This window comes from Zea mays, chromosome 2, assembly GCF_902167145.1.
Source record: "Zea mays cultivar B73 chromosome 2, Zm-B73-REFERENCE-NAM-5.0, whole genome shotgun sequence".
NCBI classification, from domain to species: domain Eukaryota; kingdom Viridiplantae; phylum Streptophyta; class Magnoliopsida; order Poales; family Poaceae; genus Zea; species Zea mays.
Window position 1 is genome coordinate 239199238 of NC_050097.1, and position 12783 is coordinate 239212020.

The 12783-nt window shown below is 45.8% G+C and overlaps 2 protein-coding genes across 2 annotated transcripts; one reads left to right on the plus strand and one right to left on the minus strand.

Moving 5' to 3' along the window:
• The first annotated feature begins 1076 nt into the window (after positions 1-1076).
• On the plus strand, positions 1077-2443 carry LOC100280800 (uncharacterized). Its single transcript, NM_001153720.2, has 3 exons — positions 1077-1254; positions 1969-2091; positions 2215-2443. Exons 1-3 carry the CDS (start codon positions 1165-1167, stop codon positions 2362-2364), a joined length of 363 nt encoding a protein of 120 aa, NP_001147192.2. The 5' UTR covers positions 1077-1164; the 3' UTR covers positions 2365-2443.
• Positions 2444-3209: 766 nt separating this feature from the next.
• Positions 3210-5623, minus strand: LOC100381683 (uncharacterized). Its single transcript, NM_001174496.1, has 4 exons — positions 5248-5623; positions 4318-5051; positions 3593-4223; positions 3210-3503 (listed from the first exon to the last, which is right to left on the minus strand). Exons 2-3 carry the CDS (start codon positions 5001-5003, stop codon positions 3620-3622), a joined length of 1290 nt encoding a protein of 429 aa, NP_001167967.1. The 5' UTR covers positions 5004-5051; positions 5248-5623; the 3' UTR covers positions 3210-3503; positions 3593-3619.
• Positions 5624-12783: the final 7160 nt, after the last annotated feature.

Below are 12783 nucleotides of genomic sequence, written 5' to 3' on the forward strand. Positions count from 1 at the left end.
AACAGTCCGGCACACCCATGAACAGAAGGGGACTAGGGTCTTTTAAATATAACTCTAACGACTCCTAGATCATTTGATGCTAAACTTAATTTGTCATATGACCACCACCAGCTAGGCTCGCGGGGCGCGCATGCAAGACAGAAAAATGGAGGCAACAGGTCGCCCGCATAAGTAGTCTTTTGATGGTCGTTGTTACAACTATATTAATTAACTTGTAGCAATTTATACACTACAAGAACCGACGGCTTTGCTGAGTACCTGAAACACTCGGTAAATCCTTAAAAACACTCGGCAAACGCTTTGCCGAGTGTCACACTCGGCAAAAAGAGTTCGACACACAGTGCATCGGCAAAGCCGTCTTTACCGAGAGCAGGACTTTGCTGAGTGCGGCTCTCGGCAAATGCTGCTTTGCCGAGTGCCCGAAAAAAAACACTCGGCAAAGTGGCTGACACTCGGCAAAGGCCCGGATTCCGGCAGTGAGAATTTTAAAATTTTGCTTAAAAAATAGCCACACATTTTTTAAAATTAAAACGCTCAAAAAGGTTTTATTGGTCAAGGTTCAAATATGTGGACCTGCTCGATTCAAACTCTTTGGAAAGGTAGGAATACGGAATTTTCATTGTTCACACGGACTATGCGCGGCGGCGGTTGGCAAGCACAACCGTCAGCGCTGATGAAATATACGTGGCTGACTTATGGTTACTTTGGCTCAACTCAATTGGTTTCAGTTTTATCACGAGCTGAACTAGTATCTCAGCTCGATTTGTTAATGAGCTAGCTCGAGCCCACTAGTTAGTTTAAATGTGCTAGTATTTATAAGTAAAATAAAGTCACAACTTATGTTGGATAGACTTGGATAGACTAATAGCCCAATCGTGCCTTGCACCGACTGTTGAAACTTGGATAAAAAAACACACGGCAGCCGGCCGACGACGACCGCGGTGACGACGGACGTGCCGTGCGTAAACCCGCGTACGCGCCCCACAACGTGGGCCCGCCACCCAGGGTTTTCCGTCCATTTCTGACCCCAGTCGCTTCGCCTATAAATGCGGCGTGCGGGCGCCCCGAGCGAGGGGCCACCAAAGAAATCTTGCAATCCACCCCTCGAAAGAAAACCTCAATCAACACCAGAAGCTCTCGATCCCACCGAGGAAGAAGAGAGGAATGGCGTCCGAGGAGGGAGTCGTGATCGCCTGCCACACCAAGGCCGACTTCGACGCCCACATGGCCAAGGCCAAGGAGGCCGGCAAGCTGGTACGTCATACGTGCCCCCCACCGCGCCTCGTCTTCCCCGAGATCCCCATCTGTCTGTCTCCGTGTACTTTCCTCCCGTGCTTTTTTTTTTTGCATGCCCCCAGTTTATTGCGTAGTATGCTCTGAATCTCTGGTGATTATCTCGTACTAGCAGTTATTTTGCCTACGGCCGATCTCTGTGTTGAATCGGAAACCAGTATACTGTGAGCTTTGCGGTAGCGTTTGACTGGCTAATTTGAGCTGGCAATTGTTCTGTTTGGAGATCTATATATATTTTTTGTCAAACTTAGTAGTTCACGAAGCAGTATAGATGATTAAACTTAGCTATCTCAGGAAGTCATTTAAATTTTGGGAAAATTTAGCAGTAACAGTTGCCCCTCACTTTTGATGTCATCGTGTTGAAACTGTGGGGAAGAATTCAACGAGGTCTGGACGTCTGGTAGGTAGAAAGTCATGTTGAAACCGGATAGAATTCAAGGGCTGTAGTCCTGTTGACCAACTATGTCTCTGTGCCTTTCTCCTGGATGTAACTGGTTTGTTCTGTAGATGCTCTATGTATGCGCCCATGCTTTTCTAGTTTCAAGTTTCAACCGTAACTCGAGTTCATATTTCTTGTCGTCTTCTTCTGATGGCACAGTTGAGACCTGCGTTGCACACGCACCACAGCCTCTAACATGGAGCTTTGTGCCTTTGTCAACCTGTGCAACCTTTCAGGTGATCATTGACTTCACGGCCTCCTGGTGCGGCCCCTGCCGCTTCATCGCGCCACTGTTCGTCGAGCACGCCAAGAAGTTCACCCAGGCTGTGTTCCTGAAGGTGGACGTGGACGAGCTGAAGGTAGTGAGAGCCTGGTGGTGTCCCAACCCAATAGCAAACGCCGACGAGTGATCCACCAGTTCAGTTCATCTGTCAGTTCTAATACCGACGACGACGCTGTTAATTTCCTCCCCGTTTCCACAGGAAGTTGCCGCGGCCTACGATGTCGAGGCGATGCCGACCTTCCACTTCGTCAAGAACGGGGTGACGGTGGAGACCGTCGTCGGTGCCAGGAAGGAGAACCTCCTGGCCCAGATCGAGAAGCACTGCGCCGCGGCCGTGCCTGCTGCGTAGAGAGGATGGAGACCAGCACAGCACGTGGCGGTGGCGGTTGTCTTGTCGTTTTCAGTTTGGGCTTGTCAGCGCTGTGGCTGGGTGGTCGATTGTTGTGAACTGGAGCATGCAGTTCTAATACTTTGGAATTTGGATGTCTGGCTTCGTTCTGTTATGATGATGATGATGGATTGATGGTGATGGCATGGCAACGCTGCTAATCCCTGCACTAGCTAGAGTGCTAGACCATGGTGACAGTGGGATCACATTGCGCTGCAAAATGAAAATTTTAATGGCTATGTCAACTGCTGGTACATTTCCATCTAATTCTCTTCCACCACCGTCGTCTTGAGGCCGCTTCTTCTCGACTACTACTACTACTTCCCTTCCTGAAGCATGATATCCCACCAATTTGAGAATGTATCCATCGATATTTTATACCTTACCCTGTGGTTGAAGGCTCGAATCTATCAGAGATGAAGGCCCCAAGCACCTCCCTTAGCATATGTCTTGTTCAGTTGGAGGGATAGAACTAGACGTGGTAATGAATTATGATTCAAATACTTGTTCAGAATTCGTTAGGACCCTAAATACCATCGCATCGCCTTGGGCGGAGACCGACTACGCTGCCCTGAGATGCTGCTGGGGTGCGCATCAAAATCTGGTCGCTCGCAACCGATCCCAATCGCCCTCCGAAACCTTTTTCTGCCTACCAGCATCATCCACATCCACGCTCCACGGTCGCATAGCACAACCTTTCCCTAACTGCCATCCTCCCCAAGGATGAATCTACCATTGGGTCCGCTAGGCTAGCTGCCAGAAAGCAAAATTTTGGCACGCCCCGATGAGAACAAACAAAACAAATGACAAGAGAGTGGTGAACCGGTTTTGGTGCTGCGCAACTGGAGTGTTTTCTCTTCTCCCTTTTATTCTAACCAAAAAAAAAAAAACTTAGCCAAACAACGCACAAAACCAGCCACTAAGCGCGCAATGCGACGTGTCCATCCCCACGTCCACGGCGCTAAGCAGCTGGCTAAACTACTCTCAAGCTGAAGTCTGTCGATCCAGAGCGGCAGCAGCATCAGGAAACCGTGAAGGAGGGACCTTCGCCATGCCCGGTCAGAACTTCGGTTTCAGATCAGCTAATGCCTTCTTTATGTCTGTAGGCAGAAGAAAGAAGAAGAAGAAAAAAAAGAGATATGTCATATCTGAATTCGATGGAGCAAAGGAGTGCAGAGGGTAGCCTTACCTTACGTTCGGTACTCTGTATGTACCATTATGTGTCTTCTGGAAACCATCCCCTCCAGGGTGTGTATGGGAAAGCCGTCAGTAGAAATGGCTGAATCCCCTGTTCAGTTCCATAATATGTTGGATGGAGGTTACCCAGGTCTTGGATCTTTGAGCTGTCTAGGTGATAGGCCAATCCTCGTCTCAGCGTGTCGCTCAAGAAGACAACATCCTTGTAGGGGTGAAACCCAAGAAGTTCTATACGAGGAAGGCAAGGATATCCACCGTTGCTTCTGTTCTCGACAACATTATCGCTGTCGGAGTCCCACTCGAACTTTTCCTCCATACTGTCTTCATACTGGGTGTCCCAGTTATAGTTGATATCTTGTAGAGTCCAGGGTCCAGGCCCGTCAATTCCTTGACTCCCGAGATAATAGTGAGGCTTCATTATCCACTCCGTTTTGCCGTCAGATTCATCGAGAATGTAAATCGAAAAGGAAACGGTTGACGGATAACGCAAAGCACAGTACACCCCTTTCTCTGATTTTCCCAAATAAAGGTTTTTGGATAGCCTGGATTCATTTTCAAATTCAAACCATTCAAAATCTACAGGTGGCTTGATTACTTGGTATTTATCATTTGACAATGATATCCTACAAAAGTCAAAAAATAAAAAAAAAAGACAATTCAATAACCTTCTCATTAAACACCTTCAAATATGAATAACAATGCTAATGGAGTATCTACCTCATAATAAATTTGGATTGGTAATTTACATAAAGTACTCCCCGCCAATAGACAGCATTCTCCTGAACAGCTTGAAAATCCAACCGAATGTCAGCGACATTACCTGCAGCCTCTCCTTCTCGAACAAACAACCTCTCCTCCCACAACTTTGTCCTTGATGACAACACTTGTACGATGCAAGGCGAAGGTGGCCATTCCAATTCCTCTATTGCAGGGTCTAAGTTGGAATTGTATGAGACCTGAGGGATCAGGAATACCTCATAATGTGATGACAATGTGGGGTCAAAGACAAGGTACATCCCGTGACAAAAGTGCTCAGGCATATTTGGGCTTGGGCGTGGGGGCAGCAGCGCCCACTGTCGTGTGGCCGGGTTAACTACACATTCGTGTAACAAGATGAGCCCGTTGCAGTGGTCTATGACTTGGCCCGCGCTAGGCAAATAGTCAAATTTACCAGATATTGCTGGTCCTTTTGAGGGGCGGGATAAGAATTCCGACATGCTTAACTCATTGAAGTTAATAAAGAGTCCAGACACTGAGTGTGGGAGTAGATCCATACGCAGCAGATTATGGGCATCAATGGTGGTGCACCATGTCTTGCAAACGCACCGGGATATGGCAAGGTAGCGTGGTGCAAGACGACCAATGATGTTGACAAGTACATCTTCAGGAAGCAGGTCTGACATGCTCTCTTTTTTGTTCTAAATTCTCTTAAGATGAAGTCCCGTGTGTACCTGCAAAGTAAAAAACAAAAAGCAAAAACATATTTCACTAAGAAGCAAGTAAAAACAATGAAGGTAAGAAATGTCAACATGAGTACGCCAGTATGGGTGTTGTCATGGAGGATTTAATAGTCTGTTCATTGTTCGCCAATATGCCGTCTTTGATGTCACAAAATGTACGTAGTAAGTAGCACTTCCATTTTCTTACCCAAGTTGTCGAGATGGCTGGATGTGTGAATCGGCAATTCAGCTGGTGAGAGATCTTGACTGCAAGCCGTCTGCCGTGCCTCAGAGCCTAGCTGCCCCGCCCCGCCGCACCCTGCCGCGTCCCGGCGTTCGCGCGTTCCCGCTCGTGCTCGGGGCGCTGCTGATCCGGAGCCGGAGCCGGACAACCGGGGACGAGGTGTGCCGGAGGGGAGAGCGAGAGCCAACCTGGCCGCGGGGCGCCGGCTGCCTGGGGCTGGCCGGCTGCCGCGCGCTCGCGCTCTAACGAACCGGGGACGGGGTGCGGCCGAGCCGGGGAAGGGGAGGCTGGAGGGGGAGCTCGGGAGCCGGGGACGCCGGGACGGGGAGGGGGATTCTCGTTCTGGCGGCGTGTGGAGGCAGAACGGGACGGGACTCGGCGTCTGGCCTCCTCTTCTTAACCTTTGGGCCGTAAGGGTGAACGATTGGGCCAAGCCGCCAAATTTTACCTTCCTTTTTTTTACGTATTTTCATATTGTTAAAATATTTAATTTCAAAAATAAGTAGTTAACTAAACAAGATACACGGGGCCAGAGAGTGGCAGGAGACTACATGCAATTTCTCCCTACGAAAATTACACACACTAAAGTTATTCCCTCCAGTTTTTTATTTGCCACGGTATAAACTAGAAGACGGTAAATATTTGAAAACGGAGATAATATTTTTTTAGCTCTTTGTATGAAAATAATAAAAGGCGACTAAGGCTAAAAACGCCTAAATAAACATTCAAACTCTATCAGCACTGTAACAACAACTAATATATCTCCAACGGACGACCCAGAGTGGATACCCCATTTTGGACGTAGGGGAGAGGGAACCTTAATATGGGTTCTCTATTGAACCCATTTTGGTGTGAGTGAGAGAAGAGAGAGAAAGCGACCTAAGTTGGTGGGATTAGTGCTGAGAATTGGTCTGTATTGGACTGGCTCGACCCAAATACATCGTGTTTCAGGTCAAACAAGCTTAGGCCAAGAAGATCTAAAAAAATTCAAGTCATATCGTGTCAGTTCAAAGAATAGAACTAGTGGGTACAGTCCGGCCCTAAAAAGCACATCGGACCATGCCAACTCAAGCTCGACCCACATATGAAGTCAAAATATTACAACTACATAAAGTTTATGGCTTATTAAAATTAAAGAAATTAAACACTACATACTTTTCATGTCGGCCAACCCAAGCCCAACCCATGAGTGTGGGTCGTGCTAGGGCCTGAAAGGCCAAAAATTAAGACCTAGCACAACTCAACATTCGAATCGTGTTATCCCAACCCGTAGGACTTTATGTTTAGCATGCTTTGGGCTCGTAATTTCGGGTTGTGCATGTGCTAGCCTATAAAGCCTGATCTATATTCCTAGCATCAGGTGGGATGGAAAGAAAAATGGCATTTTATTGATATGGGTGTCCCAATGGGTATTGTTGTTGAGATAACGGTAGAAAAAAATAGAAGATGCGTTGGGGACTTGTTCTCAAGTGCTAAGAGTTAAGAACAAGGCAACATAGAAAATGTTAATCGTTAACGCCCTTCGTCCCCCGAAGCATTATTTCCCTTAGGATATAATGACTTGCGGACGAAGGTTATGAAGGACATACCTTCATAAATTCATCAAACAATGACGAAGGATGAAATATAAAGAATGTAAAAGAAAACATGAACAATCATTTATTATTATTGAACATAAACAAAAATATTATTGAACTATAAGTGTACCTTCAATCGGAAGGAAATGACAGTACAAGCGTGACGCAAAAAGCGAATGCCAAGTCAGCGTGAACAGTACGGGGATACTGTTTACCTATTTATAGACACGGGACACAACCCTTACAAAATTACATTCATGCCCTTTACATTTGATAATAACTCTATAGTAGTCTATCGAGGTCTAAATAGCCTTTTCATCTTTAAGTCGGTTCCATTCTTTGCTGTTACGCCGAAGCTTTCCTGCTCGCACCTTCGGCTTTGTATCAACCTTCGTATTATTCCGGTTTACTGCAATGCCGACTTTAGTCCGAGGGTACCTGTTCACACATTGTACTACAGAAATACTGTTAAATCCTGTTTTTGAGGACCTTCGGACGCCGAAGGTCCCCAACAGTAGCCCCTCGCAATATTAATTTGTTTGAAATAATAAATTTAGATTGCGATATGGACGAAGGCTTTATGCCGAAGGTCCGAAAAAACACCTTCCCTTTGCTAGAATAGCAACATTCAATGACAAGTGGGGTCTTTCAGCTTTCAACGCACCAAGCGTATAAATACGGCCATACCGCAAACTCATTTTGCACGCTTTCTGGCCAACCACTCCCGCTCACTCAATTTTTAGCCTTTGTGCACTGTGATTTGCTAAGCTTTTAGCTTTGAAGCTTCGGCTTTGAAAATAGTTTTCTAGTGTTTCCGAAGATGTCTGAAGCTGCTAAGAAAGCTGCTGCTGAGATGAAGCTGAGTCTTGATGAGGAAAAGAACTTAGGGTTTCTTATAGCGATGTCGAAAACCAACACAGAAAAAATCACCAAGGAGATTCTGGAAGGTTTGTCTGAAGATACTGGTGACAGTGAAAGTTATGATGTGGACAGCGGTGGCGAAGACTCCGAAGATCGTCCCTGGCGACCAAGCCATTCAGTTTATGGTAAATCAACTATCAAAGAGAATCATCTTGTTAACATGAGGGGAAGATATTTCCGGGATCTGTCCGTTGTGAGGGCCGACGAAGGGGAGAAGACTTGTCCACACCCTAAAGAGAATGAAGTCGTAGTGTTCCGAAGCTTTTTGAAGGCTGGGCTGCGATTGCCCTTGAGCAGCTTCGTCGTGGAGGTGCTGAAGATTTTTGAAGTCTATCTTCACCAACTTACCCCCGAGGCAATCATAAGGCTGAACATCTTCGTGTGGGCCGTGCGAAGCCAAGGTCTGAAGCCTGATGCAAAAAGTTTCTGCAATATGCACGAATTATCATACGAGACAATACCTTGGGGTAAGGAACAGTATCACAATAACTTTGGCTGCTACAGTTTTGTTTCTCGGTCTGGGTCAAGCTGCCCCGTGCCAACTTTTCGGAAGAGGTGGCCTAGCGGCTGGATGACAGAATGGTTTTATGTAAAAAATGATCTGAAAGCACGGGAAGACATCAAAGGTATAATCATGCGTCCTATTTGGCAAAGCTTCGGCCTTCGGAGGCCGAAGATTGAAATGAATGAAGCCGCCGAAGAGTGCCAAAGAGCCTTCGGCGTTGTCTGCTCTTTTATAGGAACAAGGGACTTAGTACAAGAGCATATCGCCTTCAGGGTGTGGCCGCTTGCGGAGAAATGGGAAATGCCACAAGAAACCATTAAAGAGGCCGACGAAGGTGGACTTATCAGATTTAAGTATACTTTTAAATTTGGAGATAAATTTATTGAGCCAGATGATGAGTGGTTGAAAAGCATTGACAATTTAAGTGATGAGCTGCTCGGGACCTACTCGAAGGCCGAAGATAATGCAATGTCAGCAGCCTTCGGAGGCCGAAAAAACAAGAGACTGAATCGGGTATTTGATGCCATCGGGTTTGTCTACCCTGACTATTGCTATCCCATTCGAAGGCAGAAGAGAAAAAACACGACCTCTGCAAAAGAAGAAGCTGCAGCTGCTCCTAGCGAGCCAGAACCAAAAAGGAAGAAGATAAAGGTTCTTACGCATCGGCCGCGTTATATTGAACCAGCTTCGGTGCCCGAGTTTACCGGAAAAACTTCTTCGGCCACCAAAGCTGAAAAACCAACCGAGCCAGCCTTGTTGCCAGAGATCGGAGAAACGGCCGAAGTGCCACCAAAGATAGAATCGGAACAATCAAACATTTTGTTGTCAGAAACAAAAGAGAAAGCCGAAGCGCCGTCCACAGAAAAAATTGAAGAGGTAAAAGAAGCAACTGAGGGCTCCAAAACATCCGGAGTTTTGAGTCCTGCAGCAAACATTGAGACAGTAAAGAATCAAAAAGTGCCAGCCATGACTCCGAAAAGAAAGAGGATGGCCAATGTGCTAGATGTACTGGAAACAATCAAATCTTCAAGCACACCTCCGAAGAAGGCTGATGTTACTTCTGAAACAACAGCTGAAATTTCTGGTTCTACAGCTCCAGAGCAAGAAATTGAAGCCGAAGCTGGGCCCTCAGAGCCCGCAAAGGCAAAAGCCTTGGAAAGTGAGGCAGAAAAAATAACAAAGCCAACTTTTGTTGAAGAAACTGGTGTTGTTACCCCCGAAGCATCCCCAAAATTCGTGATTATATTTTTCGTCATGCTTCGGGGAAAAAATTATCAGAAAAAGAAGAACAAGAGGCCCAGCACTATGCCCAAAAGTTGAAATATCCAAAGGGGGCGTTGATATTTAATGGCAGTGGAGAAGAAGATTTCTTGTATTGTCTCCCCGACAGCAAGGAAATTTCTGTCTGTCGGGAGATGTGCAGAAGCTTCGGATTCCCAACTTTAGAAGACGGACTTTCGGTGCTGTCAAAGAACGATCTGGCTGACAGCCTAGCTTACAACAGTTTAAAGGTGCGACAAATGGAATTCTTGTATTTTTTGTTGAGTTCAAAATTTTTCGTTTGTTTAAAACTATTGACACAGACATATTCCTGTTTGCAGGGCCTGATACTCAGCAATGCCCTCAAGGCACAGAAAGATGCTGAGGACGAAGGTTGTACTATAGCCCTGAGCAACCTTCGTTCCGAAGTAATTGAACTGAGGAACGAAGGTCTCGAAAAAGACAAAATATTATACTCATTGATAGATAAAATAAAGGAAGACGAAGCTGCTTTTAAAAGTCAAGCTGAAGCTCAGAAACGCGAAATTGAAGACCTTCGGAAACAACTGGCCAGAGCCAAAGAAGAACGCATACTTGAAGAAACAAAGCGTGAACTCAGCGATCAATGGGCAGATCACCTAGAAGTGACTGTTGAAGAGCTTCGTTCATCCAAAAAGAGATGCTACAACAAATCTATAGATTGTGTTAAAAAATTAAAGGCTAGCTTCGCCAAGGTCGGCGCATTCTCAAGTGAGGAAAACTTTTCGAGAGGCAATCCCGAAGGTGTCATTGAATGGATTGACCACGAAGCTGAAGCCTTCGAAGAAATTTTAAATAGCCGAGGAGATATATGTGCCTTCTCTGGCGCCAGAGGGATTGCCACCATTTTAGAGAAGAAGGGCTGCGAACATGTAAAAATTTTAGCACAGTCCGAAGCTGCTTTGTCCTTTGAAGATACAAAAGATCCTTCGGCCGAAGCTAGTATAATTGGTGGAAAGTTTTTTACTGATATCTGGGATAATGGTGGCCGAGAAATGGCCGGAGAAATTATTCGAAGAAGTGAGAAGGGCATTCACGATGCTAGAGAAGTAGCTGAGGCTGCTGACAAGAGCGCAGAAGCCGAAGGTCAATTAGGTACTAAATAATAGTTTTTATCGTGTTGTAATCTTTAGGCTTTAAGATCTGTTTGCGATTTGTAATAGCAATGTAGCCGTGTCCTGCTTCAGATCCGACTAAAGCGCCTTCGGACCCTCAGCCGAAGGGGGACGACGAAATTAAAAAGATGGCCGAAGATATTATGGACGAAGTCGTCAATCGGCTCCTGAATGAGGCTGCAGAAGTCGTTTTGAGAGAGGATTAAACATTTTTGTAAAAAACTTCTGAAATGTAATATAGTGTAACATTTTGTAACCCCGAATGTAATATATCTATTTTTGTTACTCAATTCTTTACGATGCATGAAACTTTACACACGTACCGTTTTTGAGTCTTTGGCGAAAAAACACCTTCCCTTCTTTTCATGCTTCGTGAAGAAGAATTACCATTTATCACAACAATATCCGAAGTATCCTGAAAGAGTGTTGAAGCTTCGTAGAAACATGCTTCAAGGCTATACTTCAGAAATCAATATTGTTGCTCCTTGTGACTTGGCATGATTTACCCCTTTTTCAAAGCGTTTTCCCGAAGATTGATATCATATTTCTTTCTTATGCCACATGCAGTATGATGTATGATGCTTATGTTATGCAAAGATGATGTGATGATGTTATGCTATGTAAGGTGATATTCCGAAGGTACACGCATATCTGCGCGATAAAACACATAATCTTTTTGTGAATCAGTGTTGACTTTTCGCTATAAGCCTCCCTTAGGAGCTTCTTCGCCTTTTACTTCAGCGGAATCAGCGTTGACTTTTCGCTGTAAGCTCTGCATTCCCTTAGGAACGTCTTTGGAGCTTCTTCGCCTTTTACTTAGGCGGTATCAGCGTTGACTTTTCGCTGTATGCTCTGCATTCCTTTTGGAACGACTTTGGAGCTTCTTCGCCTTTTACTTAGGCGGTATCAGCGTTGACTTTTCGCTGTATGCTCTGCATTCCTTTTGGAACGACTTTGGAGCAGAAAACTTACACTGCGCTCCCTTCGGAGCGGCTTTTTTGTGACTTCGTCAAACTTACTCTGCGTTCGTTAGAACGACTTTTTGTTGCTTCAAAGAATTTTTGATAGTTCGAAGGTTCTTCTTATTATCACAAGTCTTTGAACTTCGATCAATTTAAGCCTGTGGAGAAAACAACATATTTTTTGTAGGAATCAACGAAACTGATTACACGAAACCTAAACAATGTCCTTTATTACAGAAAATAAAACTGGATGAAAAAAGATTGCTATTAAGGTAGGATATTCGTCAATAGATGTGCTTAGACTCTGGCACAGTGCTATTGACTGTACGAGCTTCGGACTGCTCTCTGAAGTCCCTCTGGTGTGGGGTATACTGGCTCCCTTCTGGCTGCTGGCCTTGCTGCAACGGAGGTGGAGGCGGAGGCTGTTGCCAGGAAGCTTGAGGCTGGCTCGCCGAAGCAACAGAAACTGCAGGATGATTACCCACATATTCTGGGATGTAGGGCGAATGATATGAAGCTGTATGCATGACCTGCTTCGGCTGAGCCTGTTGTGCTGCTGCTTCAGCTATTTCCTTTTGCTTCTGAATATCTGAATAGTAACGTGGCACATCCTGGTAGTATGGCCTTTGTTCTCACCGCAGAATAAGCAAAAGATTCTTCTCGGTTGGTCGCCAAATCTTCCTCCGAAGCCCCTGGCGCCTCTGCCTCTTGGAGCTGGAGGTCGGAAGGAGCTTTGCTGTTGTCCAGAAGCCTGTGAGGAGCATTGCGGCCTTTGCTGTTGGCTTCCTCTGTCATCATTTTGTGTAGAATTGTGAATTGATCTCACATGCCTCGGGTAAAACCTCCCTCCGAAGCCCCTGGTCATTTCAGAAAACCTGAAAGCCTCCTCCCTTCTTTGGCGAAAATCATTGTCGGCCCGAATGTATTCATCCATTTTCTGGAGAAGCTTCTCCAAAGTTTGAGGAGGCTTCCTGGCGAAGTACTGAGCTGACGGACCTGGCCGAAGCCCCTTGATCATGGCCTCGATGACAATTTCATTGGGCACCGTTGGTGCCTGTGCCCTTAAACGCAAGAACCTTCGGACATATGCCTGAAGGTATTCTTCGTGATCCTGAGTGCAC

What these genes read in the sequence shown, in the direction of transcription:
- LOC100280800 (NM_001153720.2), top strand. Translation starts at nt 1,165, where the DNA reads ATGGCGTCCGAGGAGGGAGTCGTGATCGCCTGCCACACCAAGGCCGAC. An exon ending in CCAAGGAGGCCGGCAAGCTG is followed by an intron (nt 1,255 to 1,968) that starts GTACGTCATACG and finishes GCAACCTTTCAG; the next exon opens with GTGATCATTGACTTCACGGC. An exon ending in TGGACGTGGACGAGCTGAAG is followed by an intron (nt 2,092 to 2,214) that starts GTAGTGAGAGCC and finishes CCGTTTCCACAG; the next exon opens with GAAGTTGCCGCGGCCTACGA.
- LOC100381683 (NM_001174496.1), bottom strand. Translation starts at nt 5,003, where the DNA reads ATGTCAGACCTGCTTCCTGAAGATGTACTTGTCAACATCATTGGTCGT. An exon ending in CAATCCAAATTTATTATGAG is followed by an intron (nt 4,224 to 4,317) that starts GTAGATACTCCA and finishes TGACTTTTGTAG; the next exon opens with GATATCATTGTCAAATGATA.